Source organism: Globicephala melas, chromosome 10 (genome assembly GCF_963455315.2).
Source record: "Globicephala melas chromosome 10, mGloMel1.2, whole genome shotgun sequence".
Lineage (NCBI taxonomy): Eukaryota > Metazoa > Chordata > Mammalia > Artiodactyla > Delphinidae > Globicephala > Globicephala melas.
In genome coordinates this window covers 22,018,457-22,045,295 of record NC_083323.1, presented here as the reverse complement: position 1 = coordinate 22,045,295, position 26,839 = coordinate 22,018,457, and the positions used below count along the sequence as shown (strand labels likewise).

At 38.8% G+C, this 26,839-nt stretch overlaps 1 protein-coding gene across 22 annotated transcripts in view; it reads right to left on the bottom strand.

Annotated features, from left to right (window-relative positions):
- Positions 1–26,839, bottom strand: part of ANKS1B (ankyrin repeat and sterile alpha motif domain containing 1B) — a 1,162,364-nt gene that overhangs the window by 397,668 nt on the left and 737,857 nt on the right. For 19 of the 22 annotated variants that reach the window (XM_060307139.1, XM_060307138.1, XM_060307130.1 and 16 more), the window contains one exon: positions 20,477–20,583. In XM_060307139.1, the coding sequence (XP_060163122.1) occupies positions 20,477–20,583 (107 nt within the window). Of the gene's footprint in view, positions 1–20,476; positions 20,972–21,156; positions 21,176–26,839 lie in introns of those variants that run through there. The other 3 variants (XM_030856301.2, XM_030856304.2, XM_060307140.1) reach the window with 2 other exon arrangements.

Here is a 26,839-nt window from a genome sequence, read left to right as displayed (position 1 = left end):
TTCTTTTTATGGCTGAGTGATATTCCATTGTATAGTCTGTCATACAGAGTGAAGTAAGTCAGAGAGAGAAAAACAAATACAGTATGCTAACACATATATATGGAAACTAAAAAAAAAAAAAGGTTCTGAAGAACCTAGGGGCAGGACAGGAATAAAGACACAGACATAGAGAATGGACTTGAGGATATGGGGAGGGGGAAGGGTAAGCTGGGATGAAGTGAGAGAGTGGCATGGACATATATACACTATCAAATGTAAAATAGCTAGCTAGTGGGAAGCAGCCGCATAGCACAGGGAGATAAGCTGGTGCTTTGTGATCACCTAGAGGGGTGGGATAGGGAGGGTGGGAGGGAGGGAGACGCAAGAGCGAGGAGATATGGGGATGTATGTATATGTATAGCTGATTTACTTTGTTATAAGGCAGAAACTAACACACCATTGTAAAGCAATTATACTCCAATAAAGATGTTAAAAAAAAACCCCAAAACTGAGCACTGTTATGTTTTCTTTGTGTAGTTATTTCAGTTTTTCATGTCTCCTAAGTAGATGGTATCATGATAATATGCACCTGAGTACATGTGCCATAGCAATTTTTAGTTGTAGCTCTTTCAGGACAAAATTGGGAAGCATCCCTTTCCTTCAAATAACTTCTCCATCTGTGCTTTTAACAAAGCCTTCTATGATATTTACTCATTTCCTCTCCTACACAGTCACAGTACTGTTGGCCTCATAACCTCTCGCTCGTTTCTCTTCTCTCCCCTTAGTTCAAGATGTCGCTGCAAAAATAATATTCCATGCCCACAATAATGTTTACAGCAGTCCATCGATATTTTCTGAGTTGAGTGTGTCATCACCTCCTTCAGGACTCCAAGGCAAGAACAGCTAGAAACGTTGTGGTGTAATGAGAGATGCCTAAAAGTCAATTTACTCCGGGCTACCTTTACTATCTTAGAAGAAGGATGTCAAATTGCTGCAGAGACTCTGCTTCTCCATGTCTCCCTGTCCTGACGTTGGGACAATAATAGCAATGATGACGACTAACACTGGAGCTTGCTGTTCCAAGTGCTTTACGTACCTGGACTCACAAATCTTATCTTAACCCTGTGGGGTTAGTATGCAGTTATTATCATGCCTCTTTCCACATGTGGAAACTGAAGCACAGAGACATTAAGAAACTTACCCAAGGTAAGATAGCTTACAAGTCTCAGGGTTGGTATTTGAATCTAGGCAGAGTCTACCCTTTTAATCATCGCACTGTGGTACTTCTCTATGGTAGAAATATCTGGGCTCCTTTAGGCACTGTGGCTGGATGATATTATTACTGCTTTTTAGAGGCAACTGCTCTTTCCTCACTTGGTACCATTTAATGAATAAAGTAGGAACATGTGACTGTGACCCTGGCTTCCATTTTAAGATGTGTACTGAGGCCACTGGTTTATCTTTTTTCCTCTTAGATCCCAGTGAAGATCTGGAAAAGGAATAAAAATGTCTTGATCTCACAACAATGAAGATAACTGGCAAAAAGCTATATGAGTATGAGAGGTCTCAGTAAGTCTCCAGAAGTCAGAAAAAGCCTGGGAAAGCAGTGGATGGTGCAGTGAGATGGAGGTAGCTTTAGCGTGGGGGGTTCCCAGAATCAAAAAATGAGCCCAATGGATGACCTAAATCGACATTTATCCAAAGAAGACATACAGACGGTCAACAAACACATGAAAAGATGCTCAACATCACTAGTTACTAGAGAAATGCAAATCAAAACTACAATGAGATATCACCTCACACCAGTCAGAATGGCCATCATCAAAAAATCTACAAACAATAAATGCTGGAGAGGGTGTGGAGAAAAGGGAACCCTCTTACACTGTTGGTGGGAATGTAAATTGATACAGCCACTATGGAGAACAGTATGGAAGTTCCTTAAAAAACTAAAAATAGAACTACTATATGAACTAGTAATTCCACTACTGGGCATATACCCTGAGAAAACCATAATTCAAAAAGACACATGCACCCCAGTGTTCACAGCAGCACTATTTACAACAGCCAGGACATGGAAGCAACCTAAATGCCCATCAACAGAGGAATGGATAAAAAAGATGTGGAACATATATACAATGTATTATTACCCAGCTATAAAAAGGAACAAAATTGGGTCATCTGTAGAGATGTGGATGGACCTATCGAGTGTCATACAGAGTGAAGTAAGTTATAAAGAGGAAAACAAATATTGTATATTAACGCATATATGTGGAATCTAGAAAAATGGTATGGCTGACCTTATCTGCAAAGCAGAAATAGAGACACAGGGGTAGAGAACAAACGTATGGATACCCAGGGGGAAAGGGGTGGGGTGGGAGGAATTGGGAGATTGGGATTGACAGATATACACTATTGATACTATGTATAAAATAGACAACTGAGGAGAACATACTGTATAGCACAGAAAACTACTTAATGCACTGTGGTGTCCTAAATGGGAGGGAAATCCAAAAAGGAGGGGATATATGTATATGTATGGCTAATTCATTCTGCTGTGCAGTAGAAGCTAACATAACATTGGAAAGCAACTATACTCCAATAAAAATTAATTTAAAAAAAAGGAGCCCAAGTCACCCACTGGAACCCCAGAGGTTTCAACCTGAGAGAAGGAAGGAAGGACGAAGGAAGAGTTTGGGGTATGGACAGAAAGCGGGGAAAAACCAAAGGTCTACATCTGGAACAATTGCCTTCCTACCCCAATGCACATTCTCTCTCTCTCTCTCTCTCTCTCTCTCTATGTACACAGAGCCTCCAGTTTGCCTTTCCATTGCCTCTTCCTGAAATGTGAACGGAAAACCATAAACTACCAGTCATGGATGGACTATATAGTATGACTGAGAAAGATCAAATTAAAAACAAAGCACGATAGAAGAACTAACTCTAGAGATAATTTCAAGAAGAGAATTTCAAAATAAAAACAACTAACCTCAAACTGGTATCCCTTGACAGGTTCAAAACGATGTTACATATAAGGAAAAAGAAAAGGGTGCCATGAAAAAGTAATAGAGAAGAAGAAAGGGCTTTGGGAAGGTAAACATATTATTGCCAAAATTAAAAAAAATCAATTTAAAGATTGAACTCAACCTCTTAGAATATAAGATAAAAATAGAAAGAGATGGTAAATATGAGAGAAAGGATAAGAGACACTGAGAAATGGTTGAGGAAATCCAGTATTTGGCTAACAGGAGTTTACAAAAAGGCAAGAGAGAAGATGAAGGAATAGGAATAATCAAAGAAATAATGGAAGAGGATGTCCCACTTTATATTTAAAGTGCCTAAAAAGTGTTGAACAGATGAAAAAGACACCCACTTAGACACATGTTCGTCACATCAGGACACCAAGGATAAAAAGAAGATCCTGAAAATTTCCAGAGAGGGAAAAAGGTCATCTGAAAAGGGACCAGATCAGACTTCTCCACAACCACATCGAATGCTACAAGAGAAAGGAGCAACGCCTGCCAAGCTCTGAGAAAAATCAGATTCAGTCTTGAATTGCATACTAAACCACAATATTAATCAGCCATGGGGGCAGAACCTAGACATTTTTAGATTCACAAGGGCTTAAAAGTTCACCTCTCAGTTCTTTCTTTTTTAAAAGGTTATTTCTTCTTTATTTCTCAGTTATTTCTTTTTTAAACAGTTATTTGAGTGCATGCTCCAGCAATATGAGAAATCAAATCGAGAGAGAGGGAAACAACCAAGAAACAGTGGATTGAATTCAGAGGTGCAATGAAGAGAATCCCAGAATGATGAACATGAGGCAGTCCCACAGAATGAGTGCAGCTTGGGACAGGAAGACTTGGCGAGGTGTTCCTGGGAAAAAGGAGGTCCAAAAAATAAACAGTATGATGGAAACTGTGGAAAAACCAAGGACAAATAAAGGCAGAAATGCAAGAGAATGGAAAAGCAATCAGGAAAAAGGAAACAATGATTAGACAGGAAACTGACAGGAAAAAGGAAACAATTATTAGAAATAAATGGAAGGTAAGTTCTAGGATAGCTCTCATGTTTCTAGCTGAGATAACTGCATGAATAGTATGTTTCCTGGCTGTCATCATGACGTCCAACCTCATCACGGTTGGAGTAGGAGCCCAGGTACGGGGTTTTCGTCCCTGATAAGCATTTCCATACCCACAAGTGGCATGAAGGTGAAGAAATACTGGACTTCAACGTACTACTGCAAGCTTGGACAACAGGAGAGGGCTTCAGCAGGGACCACCAGAGAGCACAGCTTCCTCCCCCATTTTCCTGGCCACACTTGGGTCTCTAGTATTATGTGGTGACAATAGAGACAATACTGATGACAGTGGAATTTCATGCTGGCACTGGCATGGAGTCAAAACTAAGTTGATTTAAAACATAAAAAGAAGTGGTATTTCAGAGCATCTGACTTTGTGGGCTATGATTTAATCTGCAAATCTATTGGGAACGAGGGCACATAGGAGAGAGAAGAGATGATGGTATAAGTGAGCTAAATACTCATCTCTTATATCAAGATGTCAGTTAATGATATCTAAAGCTGAGGAGCCAGAAATAAGGGCATATGCATATCACATGGGGATAACCTCCCGGAAGACTAAGTATAGAAACATTTAAGGTGTCCGCTTCTGGAGAGCGGGGCCAGGAGTGGGGCTAAGAGGGTAGGAAATGGTTTGCATTTACGTTTTACTTGTACGTTTGTTTTGATCTTTAATATATATATATATATGTATTATTTCGAAAAATCTTTTAAAATGTGTGTTCTCTTCTGTCAGTCCTACTGTCTGGATTCCCTTGCTGCTGTGTAGTTGTTTAAATTGTCCTCATGTCTATCGTAAACCATCTTCTGGAAGAGGGTGAGGTAATAAATCAAATAATTAACCAGTCACGGACATCCACTCGTCCATTTGTTAAACCTCTTCCTCTTTTTCATTTCCAAGAGTGCTCTCTAGGACACAAGGGAGGAAGACCCTAGTTAGTGCTGTGGTTGTCTTGGTTGTGGGGTAACAGGAAGCAGAGGAGCCTTAATTTTTAGTATTTAGACTTCGGCTCTGAAGACTGCTATCGAAATGGGGTGAACTCTGATTAAAGCTTTTAAAGTGCACTGTTTTCCCTGAGCTAAAGAACGGTCTTCTGAATTAGTATCAGTAAAATGCTTTTCAGTGGGATCTCTGACACCAGAAGTCGCCACTGACGCCAATGTAATTAGCATCCCTGGACTCGGCCTTGCCAGGCAGCATAGATAATCACCTACAACGACAGGCTGATGATTAGCCATTGAGTGCTCACTGGGCGGTCCTGTAGGGGTGACAGGGAGAAGACCCTGCAGTGACCTTTCCTTAAGGCACTCCAAACGACGAGGGCCGAGGGTGCAGGGGGAGAAGGAAAGCAGATATTCACATGCACCAAAAGACAGAAAGAAAGAAACACATCATCCTCAGTTACACAGAGAGGTCTCTGTACATCCAAGTTGGAGTGGAATAAAAATGGTCTCTTCCCCACCCGGCCCATGTTGACCTCTCTGGTTTTATGTGTGTTACCTCTTTTTGGTTTTGCCCCCTGCTCGCCAACTGGAGCCAGACACCACCAGATATCCCTCTTTGTGCCTCCATGATAATTACATGCTGTTCCACTTGCCTGAAAGGCTGCTCTATCACTTAGCCTTTGTCAGGCTGTGAATTTTCCCAATCCGTTAAGAGTTAGTATAAACTTGACCTCTTCTCTGGAACCTTTACTGAGTTACTCATTTTGAGGGCCTCCACTATACTCTGAATTAAAGTTCCAATCAGTTACAGTGCTGATTGGAATTTGTCTGTTTTCATGCTTGTTTCTCCAGTAGATTGTAAGCTTCATGAGAGGAGGGAATGGGTATATTATTCATTTCAGCAGAATTGAAATAGTTTATATGAAATACTTAGAACAGTGCCTGAATATAAGCATTATATAAGCATTATTATTATTATTATTGTTAAGTTTTATATTTAGGAGCCCTAGCATAATATCTTCACATGAAAGTGGCAGCTAAGCAAATGTTTCCTCCCTTGAATTCTTGGAACATTTCAAATAAGCTGAGTTTTGGAAATGAGGAGGTCACAGGTGTTTTTGGCAGTGGTCATGATTCCAATGTGAAAGTGAGGATGATTTCTTTAGATATTGGTAACTGAGAGCTGTGAACATCTTTGAAGAAGCAAAGGATGTAACAGGTGAATAAATTCAGTTTTGGAGGATATGAGGATATTCCAGATGATATGAAACTACTAAAAATCATTTGCTATTGGCTTTGAGACAGTATGCTCACCCTAAGAAAGATGGGCTTATTTGGAGAAACACCTAATGTAACTCAAGTAACTTCGTTTTCTTCAGCATTGTCTGGAAATAGAAGGCAAATCAGTCAGACAGATGTTTCCATGCTCATCCTCCCTTGCTATCTGTATGTGTGATGTGCACGTGTGTGCTGCCATCTGGGTGAGCCTATCTGGGCACAGCAATGGATCATTAAGCTGTCTTTCCATATGGTGCATGTGTAGCATCTGAACCACGATTTCACAAGGTAGGTAATGCTTTAATTCATAGAGACGCTGAATGATCCCTAGGACGGTTGCCAGATCAGTATCTCTTTTGTTCTTTAAACACTATATGCATTTTGCAGTCTCACCACTTTTGTTCATGATTCCATTCAATCTTATATCATTGGTCCCATTTTCACTGTTTACACAATTCTGCCCAAGTCTACTTCCTCCAGAGAGTCTTCCCTGATCACTCCAGCTCATCAACATCTCTTCCTTCTCAAGACTTAGAGAGATTCACAGATTCTAACACTCATTTCTCCCACAGTTGCGTTCTATGCTGTGAAAACATTTGTCCTTTATCGCTATTTGAATGTGTATTGCTATTTAGCTGTTAAGTATGTTAGTCTTAGCTCCCTGAGTAGACTGTAGTATCTTTAACAGGAGCTTGTAAGTATGCCTCTCTGTAGTCTCTACCACAATTAGCACAGTTTGATGAGTATATTTGGTACTCAATAGGTGTTTCCTTAGGAATGAATGGATAAATCTCCCAGAAGTCCATTCAGAAAGATGTTCCTGGGATCCCCTTCACAAATGCTCATTTACTTTCCACTTTAGTTTGTCAACACATGTTAAAGGATAAAAGATGCATATCTGAAACATATTTATATTGTAAAATGCTACAGTCTTCAAAGTCTGCATTGGTTAATACACTTCATAGTATTTGTTGATGTACTTTATAGTCTGGATGCAAGTTTAGGTTGTTTATCCTTGAGAACAAAGCTACAAGACTCTAGAGTATTCAAATATTCTCATAAAAATTAATTATCACAATTTGATCAACCATAATTAAGGGAACATTTTATTGCTGTGAGCAGGTGGGTGTCCTTGAGTATGTTTCTTAAGGAAAGCACTAAATGCAATCTAGTTCCTTGGAAGTCCCATTGTACTCTGCCATTGGCATACACTACTGCATGGCCATTAAACCTGAAAGGCTCAGTTCTTTGAGTGTATGTGCACTTGATTAATCAAGGTCTGTGATGAGTAAGTGTGAATTACAATGACATAACTTTCCGACATCCTTTAGAGTTATTCAACATAAGGTCACTGAGATAGGTTGGTTGTGGGTATTTCGGTGTTCCTAGCATAATTCACAGAAGCGTTTCCTTCGTATCCAGTGTATTAGGAGGGCAAGAGCAATGAGGCCTTTTGGCAATTTCTGAGTATCACTGTGCTGTCAGTAATTCCAAAGTGGCTTGCCAGCTAAATGGAACAGGCACCCTTGTCATCATCATGATTCATTGCCTACTGAAAGCACGCAGCTAGCCTTAAGTAGCCTTAAGCTACTTCTCACCACAGTCCTGTGAACCAGGCAGTGCTATCTCCTGTTTGTATTTGGGAAACTGATGCCCATGGAGGTTAAATGACTAATGCACAGTCTCACACCATGTAGAAGGAGTCAAAGTATGAAAGCAGTTCTGTAGCTTAGAGCACAGTTGTCTTTCCAATTCCTATTGAGCATAATGATTACAAATCTCAAACAAGCCCTCAACATGGCCCTGTAATTCTACTCCGTTTTCCTTGTAAATTCTCTTTCCCACTTTTTTGAAATTACTCTTTAATATCTTCTCTACCTTCAAATCTTCCACACCAATGTGTCATAATTTGCTAGAAAATATTAGAAACCATTGGAGGGAACATACCTCTATATTCTCATCATCTTATATACAAATCATTATAGTACCCATTATCTTTGTCTTCCCTCCTATTGCAATAGGAATGTCCCCATCAAAGACAATTCTTCCATTTGTCCCTGGATCCCAACACCTCTCACTTTTATTCATTCAGTCAATCTCTCTTTCTTCTCCAGTATCAATAACTCCCTTTCTACCTGATCATTCAATTTAGTAGCCAAACGTGACTCTAGTCGCTCCTGTTTAAAAAATCCTCCCTTTGACACCCAAATCACTCTTTAGCTACTTGCTTATTTCTGTGTTCCCATGCTCAGCAAAACTTCTTTCAAGAGTTGTCTACTCTACCACTTCTTCAATCCAATGCAATATGGCTTCTGTGCCTTTTATTCCACAGAATATGCTCTTGGCAAGTTCTTAGTGGTCTCTATGTTGTCAAATCCAGGGGTTACCTTTCTAGCCTCATCTCACTTCATCTCTCATCATCAATCTATCCAACTGATCGCTTTTTTTGTGGGACAAGTTTTGGGGGAAAGATCATTCCACTTTTAGATACTTTGAGGGCTCAGTACAATACAGGAAGTAGAAAACATTTGCCTTTGTTAGTATAAGTGGAGTCACCTAAGGTGAATGTGTGGAGTGAGAAGAGAAAAGGGAAAGGGCTGAACCCTAGGGAACAGGCAGAGGCAGGGGGAATCTACAAAGGAGCCAGAGGAGGGGTGGTTGCTGGGGCAGGAGATGCCAAGGAGGAAAAGAGTGGTCAGCAGAAACAAAGACCACAGAAATATGAAGTAAATAAGGCCTGGAAAGAGTGTATTGTATTTGGCAATTAGTAGTTCATTAGTCACCGCTTAAAAATAATTTCAGGATGCTGACAGAGGCTAACTGTATTGAGGCCTGACTGTATTGAGGCTGTATTGAGTAGAAGGGGAAGCCGGGAAGTGTAGACATTTCTTATGAGAAGCTTGGCTGTGAATGGAAGAATAGTAAGCAGGAGAAGCATCTAGAGAAGATAAAGCATTGACGGAGGGTTTTGAAAAAAAAAATCAGGTTATATCTGTGCTTGTTCAGAGATTGCAGAGAAAAAGGTTTACCCAATGTCACACCATTTATGCTAGAACTGAAAGTAGAATTTATTTTGTCTCTCCCATTAATTGAGATAATATATATGCAAGAGTTTTAAAGACTATGAAGTATGATGAGAATTTAATATGGTATTTTCATTTCTGCTATATCATAACTACTTACCAGGAAGTAAGTGCATTACATTTTTTAAACTATATAACATTCCCTTCATCTCATTTCCCACCAGAAGAACCTCACTGTTATTCATTCAGCAGTTTTTAAATGATTGAACTGGTATGAATGGCCTTTTGTGTGCTTCCTTGTGAGGGATTTATGAAGTAGGTGTTGGCCAACCTGCATGTTTCTGTTCACCTTTTCTGAGCTGACAACTGGATGGGTTATATAGCTATGTAGGCCTGATGAATACCAAATGCTCAGCTCCTTCTTCATGCGGATGCCTCTTTCTGATTAAAAAAATGAGCAGTATAACTCCTGTCAAAGAAAAACTTGAGATATTTTAGATTCTAGGCCTCCTAAGTCTAAGATCTCCTTCAAAACTCTGGAAGGACAACTCTGCCAGCCATCTAAACAGACATTGGCTTATAAACCCAAGATGTTCCACAATGCTTTGGATATGAATCTTAATCATTTTTTCTCAGTCTGACAGAAGGTAAAAGTTTAACCATCTGAAATTTAATTCTGTGGACTCAAGGGCAGAAATCAATGACCTGATATTCAGAAACCTATGTTAATAATTCATTGCATTTTTCTCTCCTCCTAATATGCTTCTATAATTTATAAGTAGAGTCACGGGGCTCTTGCTTCTCAGTACTCTTTTAGATCATATGCTCTTAAATGCAAGAATAGTTCCCAACGTCTACGATGTGTATGGTACACACAGATCGGAGTAGGAAGTCGGGGACATGTGAGCAATGACCTGTAAGATGTTGTTACTATGTCTCTCCAGCTTGAGTCTTCTTGTGGATAAGAATTTGTAGCCATTTATAATCATACTCATTACACCTTAGAAAGGATTATACTCAAGGGCAAAACATATCTTCCATGAACATTGCTCCTGTTTAATGCAGTGTCTCTTGCATGCATGGAATGACTGCCACTCAGAAGGTCTCATGGTCTGAGGACAGACTTGACCTGGAGGTATACCTTTATTTTTATGACCCTGTGTGTAGCGGTAAGTTTCCTTAGTCTAGACTGCCTATTCTTTGCGTGAGGCAAGGTTTTTCTTCTCTCTTACCTCTCTTCTTGGTTCTCCTCTGAATCATCATTTCCCCCCCCAAGAACAAAAAGTGCTTATGCTACTTTTGTTTCTCCAGAACCCATATTTTCTGAGTTCGCCCACATATGTTGCCCGAGCAACTCTTATTGAAAATGTTTTCCCTTTGGACTCAAATTGACCTGGGTTTGAATCGTGAGCGCTTTGGGCCAGATATTTAATCTCTCAATAACTAACTTTTGTCATTTGTAAAACTGCAATAACACTATATACTTTATAACATTTGTGGGAGAGGGAAATACAATATATGGAAAAAAGTATATAACAAGTTCTTGATAAATAGTAGTTGTAATATTAAATTGGTTAAATTTTCTTTCCTTCCTATAAAATACTACTTATTTAATCATCTATTCCTTTGGGGTGTCTCTATCAGATAGATATCAACTATAAGGATGGCAAACAAATGAATATTTCTTGTAGATGTGATTTATTTAGGGGTCAACAGAGGCTGCAAAGTAAAATGGAAAGAGTGCATGGCTAGAGAGGTAGGAATATCTTGGTTCTGGCCTTGCTAGTTCTCCTATTAACTAGAAGTGTGACCATGTATATGATTATCCATACATGCAAAACTATAAGCTATCAGGAAGATTGCATTTATCATTGATGAAAGAGTAATATCAGATCCTTTACACATTTTAAATTTCATGTAAACCTCAAGTAGATTGACTTTGATTCAATTAAGCAAATATCTACTGAATAACCATTATGGGCTGTGCCTGGCAATGTGAGGGATAATGAACGGAGGATGCATATGCACACATTCTTATTGAGGACTGCTATTGGTTAGATTGTGTCCTTCCCTCAAATTCATACATTGAAGTCTTAACCTCCCAGTACATCAGAATGTGACTTTATCTGAAGACAGGGTTTTTGCAGAGATAGTCTAGTTAAAGTTAGGTCATTAGGGTGGACCCGAATGCAGTATGACTGGTGTCCTTATAAGAAGAGGAAATTTGGACACAGACACACACAGAGGGAAGACAACATGAAAATATGGGGAGAAGACAGGCATCTTCAAGCCAAGGAGAGAGGCATAGAACAGATGCTCCTCTCAGAGCTCTCAACCCAACCCTGCTGACACGTGCTGACATCTCAGACTTCCAGCCTCAGGAACTGTGAGACAGTATATTCCTGTAGTTTATGCTATCCAGTTTGTGGTGCTGTATTACGGCAGCCCCAGCAAATTCATACAAGGACCAATTATGTGCCAGTGACTGGGAAAGTAACACTGAACCAGACACTGTTTTTTCTCTCAGGGGAAGAAGTTAGGTAAAGAAGCAGATAATTCAGCCCTGGATGATAAGCAGGGTGCCATGAGAGGCCACTGAAGAGTACTTGAGCAATACCAAATAATTTGTCTTAAAGGGTCCCCTTTAAGGAAGGAAACCCTGAGCCACATTTTGAAATAAGAGTTACCCAGGCTAAAAATGAGTGCAAGAAGGTATTGTTCTGGGCAGAGAACGGTGTGTGCAAAGACATGGATTTGTGAGCAAGTGAGGCACAATTGTAAGACTATAATAATTCAACACACCCAGAGTTTAAAAGGGGTGAAAGGTGAAGCTGAAGGGCTGGGCAGGGTCCAGATCAGTAGAGGAAGTCTCCACAGAGCAAGGAGAAAGACCAGGGTCTTAGGGAATGAGTCTTTCTTGAACAGGGAATCAGGAGGAGATAGGCTATGTTAGGTAGGAGGGAAATCACACAAAACATGAAGGTATGTATTTGGCAGTGAGAGTTCTGGTCTTGGAAAAACAGAGATCCTCTTGAGAAGTCGTGCGGAGGAGGTAGAAAGTAAGGAGAAGTAAGATAAAGAGGTCCCTCAGAGGACCAGAAGTACGACAAACCAGGAGGGCTTGGAGGGCAGGGCCCGCATCCTGTTCAGTGTCTGCAATCTAACAGGGGCTCTATAGATATTTGCTGAGTGAACGAAGGGAGGAATGATGCAACAGTGTGGTTTTAGTGAATTGAGTGGGAACTTCTAAGTCAAAGCAGTTTAGTTTTAAAATCTAGGTGCTGCTGGGGAATTTTAAAAACTTTTTGAGTCTCATTATCTTCGTTATTAGTATGGGGGTACTAATACTTACTGATAGGGATATGGTGAGAATTACATGGGATAATTTACATGAAACTAAATAAGACTTAACAATGCCATCCGATCAATATTTATTGAGAAGCTACCTTACACCAGGCTTTAGGAATACAAAGATAAATAAGACCCACTCTCTGTCTCTAAGGATCTCACTTTCTAGGGTGGAAGGCAGACATCTGAACAGATAACATAATTGCAGTGAAATATAATAAGGCCTACCTTAGGCTAAGAAAAGGATGCCAGGAGTGCACAGAGAAGGGGCAGTCATGTAAGCCAGATGACAGAATGGCATTAGGGAATACTTCCTGGAGGAAGTGACGCTTAAGCTCAATCACGAACAATGCTGCACAGTGAGGTGAAGAAGGAAGAGAAAGGAATTCCAAACAGAGGGAATAACAGGCTTCCTCTGCAGCTGTGTTCTTCTAGTTCCTATGCCTGTACTGTTCCCTTGCTGAAAATATACTCCAGTCTGACTGATAAGAGCAAAAACACCCTCTTTGCTCTTGTCAGACTCCTGAAGGCTGGATCTTGCTCTGAATTTCCTCAGCTATTGGCTGGGTTCTCTGTAAACCAAACAGGCTTTCAGGGACCTTGCTGGAGCCGCGTGCCTGATTCCTTCCTCACTTTCTCCTTTCTTCCTTTCCTTCATCCTTCCTCCTTTCATTAAACATTTACTGTGTCTACATGTGTAAGCCAGGGGTTGTACCTGGAGATATAGAGGATCAAAGCATATTTCTAACTCTCAAATCATATTTCTAAGTCAAGTGCAAGGTAGCAGCAAATGATGGCCTATTGACTAGATCTTCCTGTTTTTTTGTAAATAAAGTTATATTTGAACACACCCATTTATTTGTGTATTGTCTACGGTCACTTTCATGATACAATAGAAGTGTTGAATAGTTGAAACAGAGACCATATGTCTTTCAAAACCTAAAATATTTACTATCCGGCCCTTTATAGAAACAAGTTTGCTGAGTCCTGTTCTAGTGTTTGTGTGGGGCGGAGGTGGTGGGGTAGCTGGACAAGTAAACTGGTGATATGGTGCAGCAAGGTGGGGAAGAAGGGCTCCTAACCCATACGTGGAAGGTCAGGGAAGAAGTGACAGTTAAAAGAAGTGACAACTAGGCTAAGAACTAAAGGGTAAAAGGAATTAAGAGGGGAAGGAAGATCATTCTCAGCAGAGACAACAGCATGTGCAAAGGCCAGGCAATGAAAGAAAAAAGCAGTTCTAGACAACAGTAAAGAGAGGAAATGATAACAGATGAGGCTGGACAATAAGTTGGGTCAGAAAGGTCAGAAAGGTCATTTCCTGAGTATGAAAGCCATCTTAAGAATTGTGTAAATATAATGTCCCTTAGGGAACTGAGAGTCATTGAAAGATTTTAAGCAGAGCAGTGCTAGAGCAAATGTGTGCTTTAGAAAGATCACCTTGGAGTAATCACTCTGCAGTGACATTTAACACTTGTTGGACATTTATCCTATGCAAGGTCTGTGCTAAACGTGTGGTACACATACAGGTATATGGAAATGTTTACCGAGTAGCTAGACGGTATTGGATGCCAGGTAGAAAGAGGTGAAGAGTAGGGGCAGCTACGGATCTATGAGAACCAATGATCTCCCCGATGGATGGACAAGTTGAGCACCACCCACCTTTAGAGGCAGGAGGAGGAAGGGGAACAGGAGTGACTAGAAAGGTCAGTGTAATGTCACAGAACCCAAACAAACTTCAGTGAGGGAATAAATACCAATAGGGAGCAGACAGTGAGAATCAGACATTGAAAGAGGCCAAAGAGAAATGAAGTGAGAAGAGAAAGGGGTGGGGGTGGTAATTTATCAAGAAACAGGTTACAGCTGACTTAAAAGAGAACAAACTGAGTGGAAGGGCTGGGACGCAGGCTGGGTTACAGAAGTAAAGGACGTGACTGGAAATGAGACAACAGAGGTCATTGCCACTGTTTGAGAAATCTGTCCATTTCTCAAGCAATGAAAAATGATTGTGGCTGGATTTCTTAAAATTAGTCTGTAATTCAGTGGTTTTAGCAAGTTTTTAAATTCACGAAGTAAATTCCTCATCCCAGAGATCTGGTCATTTGATTCAATACTGGATATCAAATTATGCAAATATGGTACATGACTAAATTAAAGGCCATTTCATGTGAGCATTAGTTAGGGATGGTAGCTATAGTACTGAATTATTAGAAAATGGGGCAGCATAATTTAATGCTTAAATATGTAATCAGAGTAACTTGCAGGTGGAAGAAAAGGCTCTTTTGTCCTTCGTGTCACCAGATTAGAATTGTGGCTACTGTTTTTTCTGAAGGCCATTCATCCTTCTCAGATGGCCATGCCTGCACATGCCCTCATTTCTGAGTTTTCTGCCGCACAAGCAATCTTCCAAGGCTAATGAGAGCTACAAGAACAATTAATAGCTCTGCCAGCACCAGTATCGTACCCTGCATTTTTAAAGAGCTCAAAATATTAAATAACAAGTCCAAAGAACATCTCTCCTGGACCTCTCATTACATTGATTTTACAGGTGAGTAAACCGAATCATACAGAAGTGAGACAGTGGACGCGAGAAGTCTTACTTCAGTTGTCTCTCACGCCACTGTGAGGCTGTTGCCTGTTACACTTGTAATTAAGCTGTTGTCTAGATAAAGAATGACTCCCTCCTGGCTTTGACTGTTGGTTACCAACAGATTTTAAATGCCAGTTGTTGAAAAAAAAAGATTTTTTTTTCAAAAGTGGGTGTGTAACTACTGGCCTAAATGAGTTTAGAAAATTATAGCTGCACTTTCAATATAAAGCCACCTACTCAACTCAGAGCCTAGCCTGTTTCAGAAGGAAGGCGTAGGGAGTGTGACAGGTATATTTCTCTTATGCCTCTAAATCTCAGTAATTTTATAACATTTTCTTAAACAATATTTGAAACAAGAAAACATCATGGGGGTTATTAGTCTTACCCTTTAGGGACAATTTATTTTTCTGCTTCACAAGTTTAACTTCCTACTTGGATCATGATATGCTGCTAAGATACTCAAAAGGTCATTTTTATCAGGTCAACTGCAAATGGGGCTCTTATTACAGAAAAGTTATTTATAAGAGGAGAAAAGAAGTAAGTCTATTAGCATGTAAAATGTACCACAAAAATGAAAAAAGTTTCAATTAAATACTAAAAGATCAATCTTGTTCAAATCTTTGGTTCAAATGGATGACTTCCTAGAGCTCTGTGACTCCACTTCAATGTCTAATAGGCAGTACTCACTTTGACCTTCACTAAGTTCTTTATGAATACTACCTACCCAAGTGTACAAAAATGCTAGTTCAAGTAGGGCTCCAGGTATTATTTTTATATCTTACTCTGTGCACATTTTGAACATTTTAACAGTGGTTAAAGCACCCCAAGTCAACCTAGACGGCAATTGCTAGAAAATGCAGGAGATGCTAAAAAAAATAAGTTGGTATAATTTCATTCTTCCCCCCTTTTGATTAGAGTTTACAAATATGACTGTTAGCTAGAACATGGTGAGGCTATGGGTCAGTTTCCCAAGTAATATACACTTCTTAATACAGTCTTTGGACTACAAATCTACCATAACACTGCCAGTGTTTTGATGTTATTGGTATCTTTATTTTCCATTACTCCGTGCTCTGATAGATTTTACCTCTTCCATTGCCTACTGTAATTTGCTTCTGAAAAAACAATTGCTGGTAAGTAATATGCTGAAGGATGGTGATTATACAGTAGGATGAGGGGCAAGATCCCCATGATGTAGTGTGTGTATACACGTGTGTGTGTGAGCATATGAAGGAATGTGTATGCATTGTGTATGTAAATAATATGATATGTCTGAGAGCAATACTGTAACCTGCTTGAGGTCAAAGACGATATATTGTTTACTGTTATATCCCTAGTAATTAACACTGTCCTTAGCATATTGAAAATGTTTAAGGAGTGTTTGTTGCATGAATGAAAGAAGGGTACTAATGCTCTACATTCCCACTGGCAAAACAAGGCTTCCAGTTTAAAAATGAGGCCAGAGGTTCATCTACAATAATCTGCTGTACATCCGGTTTTTATGGGGAGATTTCTACGTACACAACATTATGCTAGGAGTGTGAGAAAGGCAAGGAAATTGAATACACAGAACTTGGACTTGAAGTGCTTCCAGTCTAGTTGGGGAGACAAGATATATACAAGTGAAAACTTAACTCCTAATTCTAGAGAGTGAATCATGGCATGCCAAATGTTATTTTTCATGCCAAATACAACCACTATATGAGATCAGAGAAAAGAGAGGCTGCTAAGGACTGGAGTCCTTAAGAAAAGCTATACAAACTGGGTAGAAACGGAGTTAGATCTTAGAGGATAAAAGACAGAGGGGAAGGAAAGGAAATAGCTGTGAGGGTTGAGGGAGAGTACAAATGAGCAGATCAAGACAAGAATAGATATCAATAGTTTGAGACAAATTTTAGGAAGCAGTCATCAGACTAGGAAAAGACATGATGATCGAAACGTATATAATAAGAAAGCAAATCATCATGGGCATTTTGTACAATAATCACTTCATACTTAAACTCCTTAGTGAAAAGAAAAAAAGGTAATGTTGAAACAGACACATTCTATATGTGGCAAAGTTGGGGAAAACAGGTGGGATGTCAGAGGACCATGGTGGCGTTCCCAGAGGCTAGTGAGTAGAAGGTAGACATGCCTAACTAGACGGGAGCTGATGATATATGACATCAGAGGGAATGAACAGGTAGAGTGGGGCCTGGATAAGTCTTTAGACAAAGGGTTTCTGTGTTGAAGTTTCAGACTTTTGATTGCAACATAGATCTGACTTTCCCAAAGTCTTAGGTGACCAGATGTACTTTTGTAGCTGTCCTTTGTACCAATTTCCATTTGTTTTACATTTTTAAGGCTACATAAATGTCAATACTGTGTACAAAACTATTCTGCAAACCACGACCAGTTACATAAAGAAAAAGTTTGGAATTCTGACTTTCAGATATTTTTAAAAAATTGACACATCAATAAAATCAAGAATAAGTGTTAAGAGCCCAAAGGAGAAGCAATGATTGATAAATATTTTAAAATAAATGGGGGTCCTTCTTTTCTAACCATGCCTAGAAATTGATGTAAGAAATCTTTATTAAAGTTAATCATAGCCATGTGGATAAATCATCCATATATTGTGTTTACGTGTAAGAGTACATAGAACAGAGTTAACAAAAAAAATTTGTAAAGCTTTCAGTAAATACTTTGAAAGTTACTTATGTGAACCCTTTGAAACTCATATTCATGAATGGAATATTGATTAAATGAAAAATTAACTCTTGAGAATGTTTCCTAAATAAAATATATCAATGCATGGATGTACTATGATATTTCAACCAACATTAATTATATCCTTTTGATGTCTCTACTGTCTTGTTCTAAAAAGCGAATAAGACCTGCACTACATCATAGTTAATAGGAGTGTGGTGCTTGTTGCTTAGGCAACAGGATGAATAAATGCAGGTCAGAATGTGCTTCAAGAAAAACAAAAGCTAGAATATGATACTGAGTGCAGATTAAGCAAGTCCAACAGATTATTTTCACCATTAATGAAATCTATTTCTTAAAGTTGGCTGATCATATTAGTGTACTTTAACTAAGTTCATAATTAAATTAGATTATGGAGATCAATAAATAATTTTTATAGAATAGAAATTGATTTTTTTATGATACAACCAGCAAATAAGTGGTGTACAGCAGCATGTAAAGCGATGATTGGTAACACTTTTATGATTTGCTTCATTTTCATAATTAACTCCTCTGAATGATAACTCAAATTTTTAAAGTTAATTCTGTTTCATGTAGAAAGTATTTGATTATTCTGAATTAACCATGTTTTCTTAATTTCTGAAAAATTATATACAATAATTGGAATTTTAAAAATAAAGACAACAATCTATGGAGAAGATCAGACCTTGGTTTTGTCACATACGTCCAGGATTTTTTGCCTCCTGGATACATTTTGGAGTGCTTATACATATTTCATTCATGAATGTTTTTTCCGATCTCCAAATGCTTATTGGAAACATGTTTGGTTAACCTTTGCATTGGGCTTTCAAAAAGGGATTATATTTACTCAAAAGTGTTTAACATTCAGAGGAAAGTTATGCTGAATTAAAATTTTCCAAGCAGACAATCCAGAGAACCCAAAGACCTACTTAACTTCTCATGGGACCAGAATAAATTTGGACACAGGTTTGAGAAGTGGGAATGAGAGAGTCTTATTTCAAGTAGAGATAAGGAGAAAGAATAAAGACTTATCCAAATGCGCAGTAAATATAACGACAATGAGAAGACTTTCATTCTACTCGACGGTTCCTCTAATTCTTAGTGTCACCTGTTTAGTGTCCTAAGTCTGTCCTAATTCTGCTCAGTCTGTCCTAAGACTCTTATAGCAATTGAAGCAATTTCACTTTTCCCCTATTTTAATACCCACAATATCTGTCTAATCTGTGACAGTATTCTTAAACATGAGAAAAATAACAGTAGCTGCAGGTCTCATTATAAAAACAGCTTCATAAAGAGTTCTATGGATACAGTTACATAGAGCTCATATGTCTTACTACATTTATGCAGCTTTAAAAGGAAAAACTCATGGGGCACACATTTTTGGAGAAGCAGCAGAAGTTTAACAGTCTGAATAATTTTCAAATCTACAATAGTCAAGTCAAGCTTGGAGAAAATAATCTCTAATGGAAATAAAAAGACATGCCTAGCTCTCAGTACTGTGTTATCAATTTCGTTACTAATAGGCTTCAGGTGTCAGCCCCAGCATTTTATTTAGACATAGCTATTGATTGTTTCTGCAAGCCATTTTGTGCTACATGCCTATGTTATGTAGCTCTGTCTAAATTTAGGGATCAGTAATATGTGTGATGGGACCTTAAAAGCAAAGAAAGCTAATAAGGACTGTGACGTAGCTTAACAAGGGAAACTGATGAGCACTGGGGGAGGTATGTGAATGATCAGAAAGCTGTATTATGGGTCTGCACGTTTCCCCATCCTCCTTTCTCACCTATATTCGTCGCAGTGGGAAGTTTGCACATATCAGGTTTAGATTGCAGGCAGACCAGTATTCAGAAGTACATGAATGTACTTAGTCCATCAGCCTCTCTTTCTAGATATTGACAGTTAATTGATGGAAGTGTTTGTTTTCTACATAAAGTAATAAACAATACCTCATTGCTCTTCAATCAGCATGTGAAGTAAGTGAAAGCTGTCTATAATAGAACATTTGAATCAGTTTGCTAACGAACTAAAGGTCATCCACACAATTTAAACTGCTTATTGAACAATTACCAGGAAAAAAAATGACCTGCACACCGTAAACAGAACAAATTGTCTAATTAATTACTAAACGCTGATGCGCAAATGAAATAATATGTGTTAGGAATCTAGAATTAACTGAAGAGTTCTATAACCTAACTGGGTATTCTGAGATTACAAATCTATAAAAATCACACAAAGAATGACAGGGAGAATATAAATGTTAATCTTCTTTCACTGCCTATAAATAGTACTCTCACCGGTTCATTCATATAATACATATGTATACGGATGCACATAGATCTCATTTCTCAGCAAGTGCCTATATGTTACACAGTAAGTTCAGTCCTAAGGGCATCCGATTTTCTAATGCGGTTACGTATATAAAATTGACCGGTTTTGGTGCAAATCAGGCTGCCTCTGAGCCGTGTAAGACACATAAGAAGCAAAGACAGACAAAAGGCAGCTCCGTGGCCACAGAGAGCATCTTACCATAAACTGCACATTGTCAAATCCATTAGCCATCAGGTGGTTCTCGTACTGAGGTAGCCCAATGCTTTCCAACCATTGTCCCACTGTTTGGACAGGGCATCTGGGTCCTGTAAGAGGATGAAGAGGGAAGCGTTTAAGCAGGGAGTAGCCGTCCACGGGGTAATAGCGGTAGTCCTGGGCTGAGAGGTGGCATTGCCACATCATGCTCCTGGGAAAGTTGCTATCAAAGGAGCCCGCCAGCTTGACAGATTAATGTTCTCAGCGAGAGAGCAAAGTCAGAAGTAAAACATAGTTTGCCAGGCAGGCTGTGGAGTATGACTTGATCCTAGCTCCACATTTCTTACATATTAATCTTTACTACCGACCAGTACGTCACACAGCCCCCAAAACCAGGCAGCAGAAGAAGGCATATCAAGCTGTCGGCTTGGGCTGGTCTGCGTTCTGTGTGATTGTTGGAGTACTCCACAATGAGCAGTGCACGGCCAGCAGCCAGAATTCTTTTTATCAAGTACTCCTACACTCATCAGTATGCAGCTCCATGCTCCTTGCTCCCCCTCGCTCGCTCCCCTTCATTACCCAGCCCAGGCTACACCTCGCATTTTCAATAATAGCCATCAGATAAGGCAGATTTTTTTTGTCTGCAAGCTGTAAGCCTGCTGCTGCTGCTTCCTCCTACACACCCATCCAACCGTCAATCTTGAATGATGAGAGCAGTCAAAACAAATGCAGAAAATAGCAAGATTCAAAAGCAAACCAAAGTGCTTAAATCTGAATTGAATCTTCATACGGGTTACACGTTACAGAGCTATTTGTTGTGGAATTTTACGTTTCGAAAGAAACACCAGGAAATGCAAAGCTTTAACTATAGCTTGTAGGGGAGCTCCTGACAGGTTCCCTTTTTGCTCTTCTTTCCTTCCCTTCCCTTTCTTTTTTTCTAAATGCAGCACAGATAAATGTTTCTGATCTAAAGCTTTACAGTGTTTGGAGAACAATTATTCTCTTTCTTTACCTTGCTGTATCAAAATGAACCACTCTGAGGTTTTTTTTTTTTCTTCTTGAATTGCTGCAAAATACAGAAACTGCATCGCAATCTTGAAGTCAAGATAATTCATTTCTCGTTTGTGAGGCTTCTTCCAAACAAAAATATTATTAGGCACAAGAAATCCTTTTCCTCTCTGATATTTATAACCCAGTCTACCAGGGTTGACATTCTAAATTAGCTACAGAGGTAACATTACTAGGTAGAATTTTTTAATAAAGAAGAAGAGCCCTAACCAAAAATAATTTAAGAATAGCAGATGTAAATGTGTGAGTTTTACTGAATGGCAGACAGACTAATTTATTTAATAATTGAGAGAAACCAGAGATTAATAATAGAACCCATAGGAATAGATCATGGAACGAATAGACTCTTACTTAAGATTGAGAGAGAACTTGCAGAGAGGTTAGTCTACCCTCTCTCTTAATGCAGGAATCCCTTGTCACAGTGTTCCTGGAAGAATATCATCCAATTTAGGCTTGAATACTGCCTGTAACAGAGCTCTTACTACTTATCAAGAAGCCTCCATTTATTAGAAAGGTATTTTACTTCCTGGCTGACTCCTACTCACTCAATCCAGCTCTGCCTTTGGAGTCACACAGACTGGGAACACTGCCTTTAACACATAAAGTGTTTTAAAAATTAAAGATAACTCTCATCCCCCCAGAACAGTCCTGGCACATAGTAAGTGCTCAGCAAATATTTATTGAATAAATGAAACATGACTTTCCTTCTTTCCCAAAATCTTATCTTTCTTTGTTTCCTTTCTCTTTTGAAGAACATTGTCAACCTCCCTAGCACACAGACGTTAAACTGCAAAACATCTTGCACTCCCCCTCTCGCCGCTGACATCAGTTCCCAAGTTCCACTCATCCCTCATCGTAGTATCTCTTGCATCCATTTCCTTGATTCGAATTCCTCTTTCATATTTATGGAACTGACATCTAGTGTGATTTTGCTCTCTTAGTTCAGGCCCACCTGGTGTAATACAACTACGGCCTCTGTGTTCGTCTTCTTACCTCTGATTTTTTAAAATCTAGTTTATACGTGGATGTCGCAATAATCTCTTTAAGACAGTTTTGATTATCACTCCTTATTTAAAAACTCTGGCATGGCTTCAATTGGCTTCAAAATAAACTCCCAACTCCTTTGATGACATTTTGGGGTCTTCATGATTTCTACAAATCCTCTAATTTTATTTCTGTTCCCCCAGTGCTCCAAGCACGTGGGATCTCTGGCTTGTCTTTAATGGCAGCCTGTAACATACTTGGGTTTCTTTTATTATGTCCCCACATTTATGCCTCTTCTTTGGCTTTGGATCAGATGATATTTCCTTTATGAAACCCTTTCTAGTTCCCCTAACAGGAATGTTTTAAGTGGCATTTACAGACCATCTATTATAACAAATATTTTTTGTCTAACATTATAGTTATTTGTGTACAAGATGTATTTTTTGGATGTAGGAATATGTCTTGCTAATATTAAAAGTAGTAAGGATTCTTTATGTACCTGCTAAATCAAATAATGCAATTTTCATTTCACAATACAAACTATATAAAATCTTCCTAGTTTCAGATTAAAATTTTTTAAAGTCTATCCCAAGTCTCTGAATTTTTTATTTAAAGAAGATACCTAGGTTTTTAAATAGAAACGATTGGGTTCTAGATCTCTTAAGAAGGTCAAAAAGTTTGTAGCAGTTTAGGAATCTGTTTTAAGGAATTCAGGTTGCTCAATATTACCTATATGAGAAGTTGATAGCAAGACACTATTTGTCCTTGGCCAGCTCTAAAGCTGGTACACGGTGGAGTTAAAGGTAGGCGCCAATTACAGCCTCTCCTAGGGTCACATCCACATTGTTCCTCCTCATCATTTTAAGCTATGAGTAGGTGGATAAGCTACACAAAGATCGAGCAAACATGACAATAATTTTTTGGTTTGGTAAAGCATATGCTGATTGGCCAGCTCCTCAAATCTCACCTCATCTCCTAAGATGCAAACCAGGGACCAAGTACCTAGAAGAGTGCTACACACATTCTAGGCATTAAATTGCCTTTGTTAAATGAATGAACACATGACATTGGAAATGGCTTTCGTGAGATTTTCATTTCTTAAAAGAAAGAGAGAGAGAAGGAGAGAGAGAGTGAGAGTGAGAATGAGAGTATGAGAGAGAGAGAGAGAGAGAGAGACCTTATTTCAAGTTTCAGGCTGCTGTACAGAAACAGCTCAGAGAGAATACTGGTTACTAATCACTTTACAAATCTTTATATAGACTGACTGAATTTTATTCTTTTAACTATTCAATCATTCAGTTTCAACTCAGTAATTCTCATACGTTGGTGAAAGGTTTTAATGCAGCGGGGAAGTGAATTGGGAGAAACTGGGGTAGGAGGAGGTGGTGAGGGAGAGGAAGGAAGAAGAATGAGACCTTGAATCATGCTGTTTCTGGTTCTGTTAAAGTATTTTCTCATGAGCCAAACCACTGAAAGAACCCTTGTTTGGGTCTGAAGATCACTTTTTAAATAGTGTTTACATACATTTCTTACTTTACTTGCAATACTTTCTTGGAGTCTTAAAATTCTTAAGCATGACATCACATTATTGGGCAGGTCTCTTTATTCAACTAGAACTTCTTTAAGTTCCAAAAGGAAGCTAAGAGGAGGGAAAGAAGAGCTAACAGTTGTTGCTCAGGGCTACTGTGTTCCAGGCACTGTGGTGTGGATTATTAGCCCCACTTACAGATAAGGAAACCGAAGTTCAGTGTATGTGATGAAACCAGGAATTTCTTTTGCATAGTCTTTTAAAAAATAATTCTGGGGGTTCCACTTCCAGAATGGCAAGGTGAGGAGCTCCATGGACCTTCTCCCCAGCCAAACAAACATAACTGGAAAAAATTGGATAAAAAACCAAAACAAAACCACCATTTAAAGTCTCTGGAAATTGTCCTAAGAACATACAGAGGATGAAGAAAGATTTATTCAAGAAAATCTACTAAAACTTGGTAAGAACAGAGAGCGTCTATGGCACTTGAGCCATGACCTGTTCCCTCCCACCCTTCCTTCCCTAGCTCAGTTTGAAAGAAGCTCCACTCTGGGTGGGTGTGCCCAAGAGGATGGGCTCCTCTCGCCTCAGAGCCCATCCAAGGGATATGGTATCTTATCTAAAGGGGCAGGCCAGCAGCATTTCTAATACCCTCCAACTCCAAGTTATAGAAGTTAAATTCCTGGTGAACTTAAATTCCTGGTGAACACAGCTGAGAGGTCATGCAGCCTCTATTCACAAAGTGGAGGCTCTATCCTACTTGTGGGAGGCCAAGAATAGTGAGGCCCTGATTGCCCTCATTCCAGCTTGCTTGTAGGGCTGAGGTTGCATGTCTAGAAAGGCAGGCTGAGATGAGAAGATCAGGGGCTACCATCCCTGCCCAGTGCCCAGAGCAGTGGCTCAAAGATTTTGCCAAAGCATCCTTAAATACAGACAGCTCTATCTCAAGGAACTGATTTTATTTGAAAGAGAGTATGAGGAAGTTCAATCTCAAGGTGATTATTAAAAACAATGGAGATTTTGGGGTAAGCGATTAAAAGAAGCCATTAGGACAACAAGCTAAAGCTAAATGGTAGCCAGATAGTTTTAGAGAACAAGGGAAAGACATAGTTAAGAAATGCCCTCTTGGGGTAAGACCAAACTTCAAAGACTGGCCTCAAAACCTACTCCTGCCCAAATGCAATTGGACCAGACTCTGGAGCAATTTGTGTATAAGGGAATTGTCAAAAACAAGAGAGCATCCAGCTGGCAATTAGGGAAAGCTAATACCTGAGTGTGATACTAAATGAGGCAGACAGCTTAACAGAAAGATTAGGGAAAGATACAAAGAGGACTCTGCTATCATCATTATCATCCCTGGATGACTATGCACATGGTCAAGGCTCTACCCATGAATGGAGAAATACCATGTAATATATCCATAAAATGGAATATTATTTGGCAATAAAAAGAAATAAAATGCTGATACTACGATATGGATAAACCTTGAAAACGTGCTAAGTGAAAGAAGCCAGTCACAAAATACCATATATTTTATGATTCCATTTATATGAAATATCCATAATAGGCGAATCTATAGAAACAAAATAGATTAGTGGTTGCCTCGCTATAGGGATGGGGAATTGGGAGTAAAAGGGGAATGACTGTTGATGGATATGGTGTTTCTTTTTAGGGTGATAAAAAAGTTTTAAAATTCACTGTGGTGATCATTGTACAACTCTGAATATACTACAAACTACTGAATTATACACTTTGGGTGAACTGAATGATATGTAAATTATATCTGTATAATTTACAGTTATTGAATAATAATAATAAAAATATAACAGTTCTTAAATTTTCTATAAATTTATAACAACACAAAACACACACATAATTGCATATTAAAATACACTGTTATTGTTTTATGTATTAGTATTTTTAGTGCTCTATTTTTTTTTCTTTTTCTATTTTTCTTGGTTACTCCTTGCCCGAGTCCCTCCAAACCATCTGTATCATCCATTCTCTCATCAAGGTAATTCATGTTAACAAACTAGTATGTATCTTCACATGTATTTATCCACTGCTGAATCACACACACACACACACACACACACACACACTTCACAGCTATGTACAAATATATATGCATATATATATATATATATATATATATATATATATACACACACACACACACATGCATAAGAAGTATATGTAGGGGTATTTTTGGATATTGTTTCTTAAAAATAGAATCTTACCACACGTTTCTGAACTCTACTTTCCTCATTTAACAAAGCTTTATGAAATTATAACAAGTAAATAAGCTCTAATTTGTTCTTTTAAATAGCTGCATAATAGTCCACACGATATTTTATTCGGTTCTTTGCCTGTTATCTCTAGGCTCAACTTTTCATTTTCTTTTTTAAAAGTTCATATTTTGAGATAATTGTATATTCATGCAGTTATAAGACACAGTAAGAAAGAGATTCTGTACAGACTCACCCAGTTTTCCCCAATGGTAACATCTTGTACAACTGTAGTATATCACAACCAGATAGCTGGTATTGATAAAATCCATTATTATTCATATTTCACCAGGTTTACATGCACTCATTTGTCTGTGTGTGTATATGTTTAGTTCTATGCAATTTTATCACATGTGTGGATTGTGTGACCATCACTACAGTCAAGATAAAGACAGTATCACTACAAGGAACCCTTCTGCTATCTTTTCATAGCCATGGCCATCTCTCTCCCTGTCCACTCTTTAACCTCTCGCAACTACTAATCTGTTCTCCATCTCT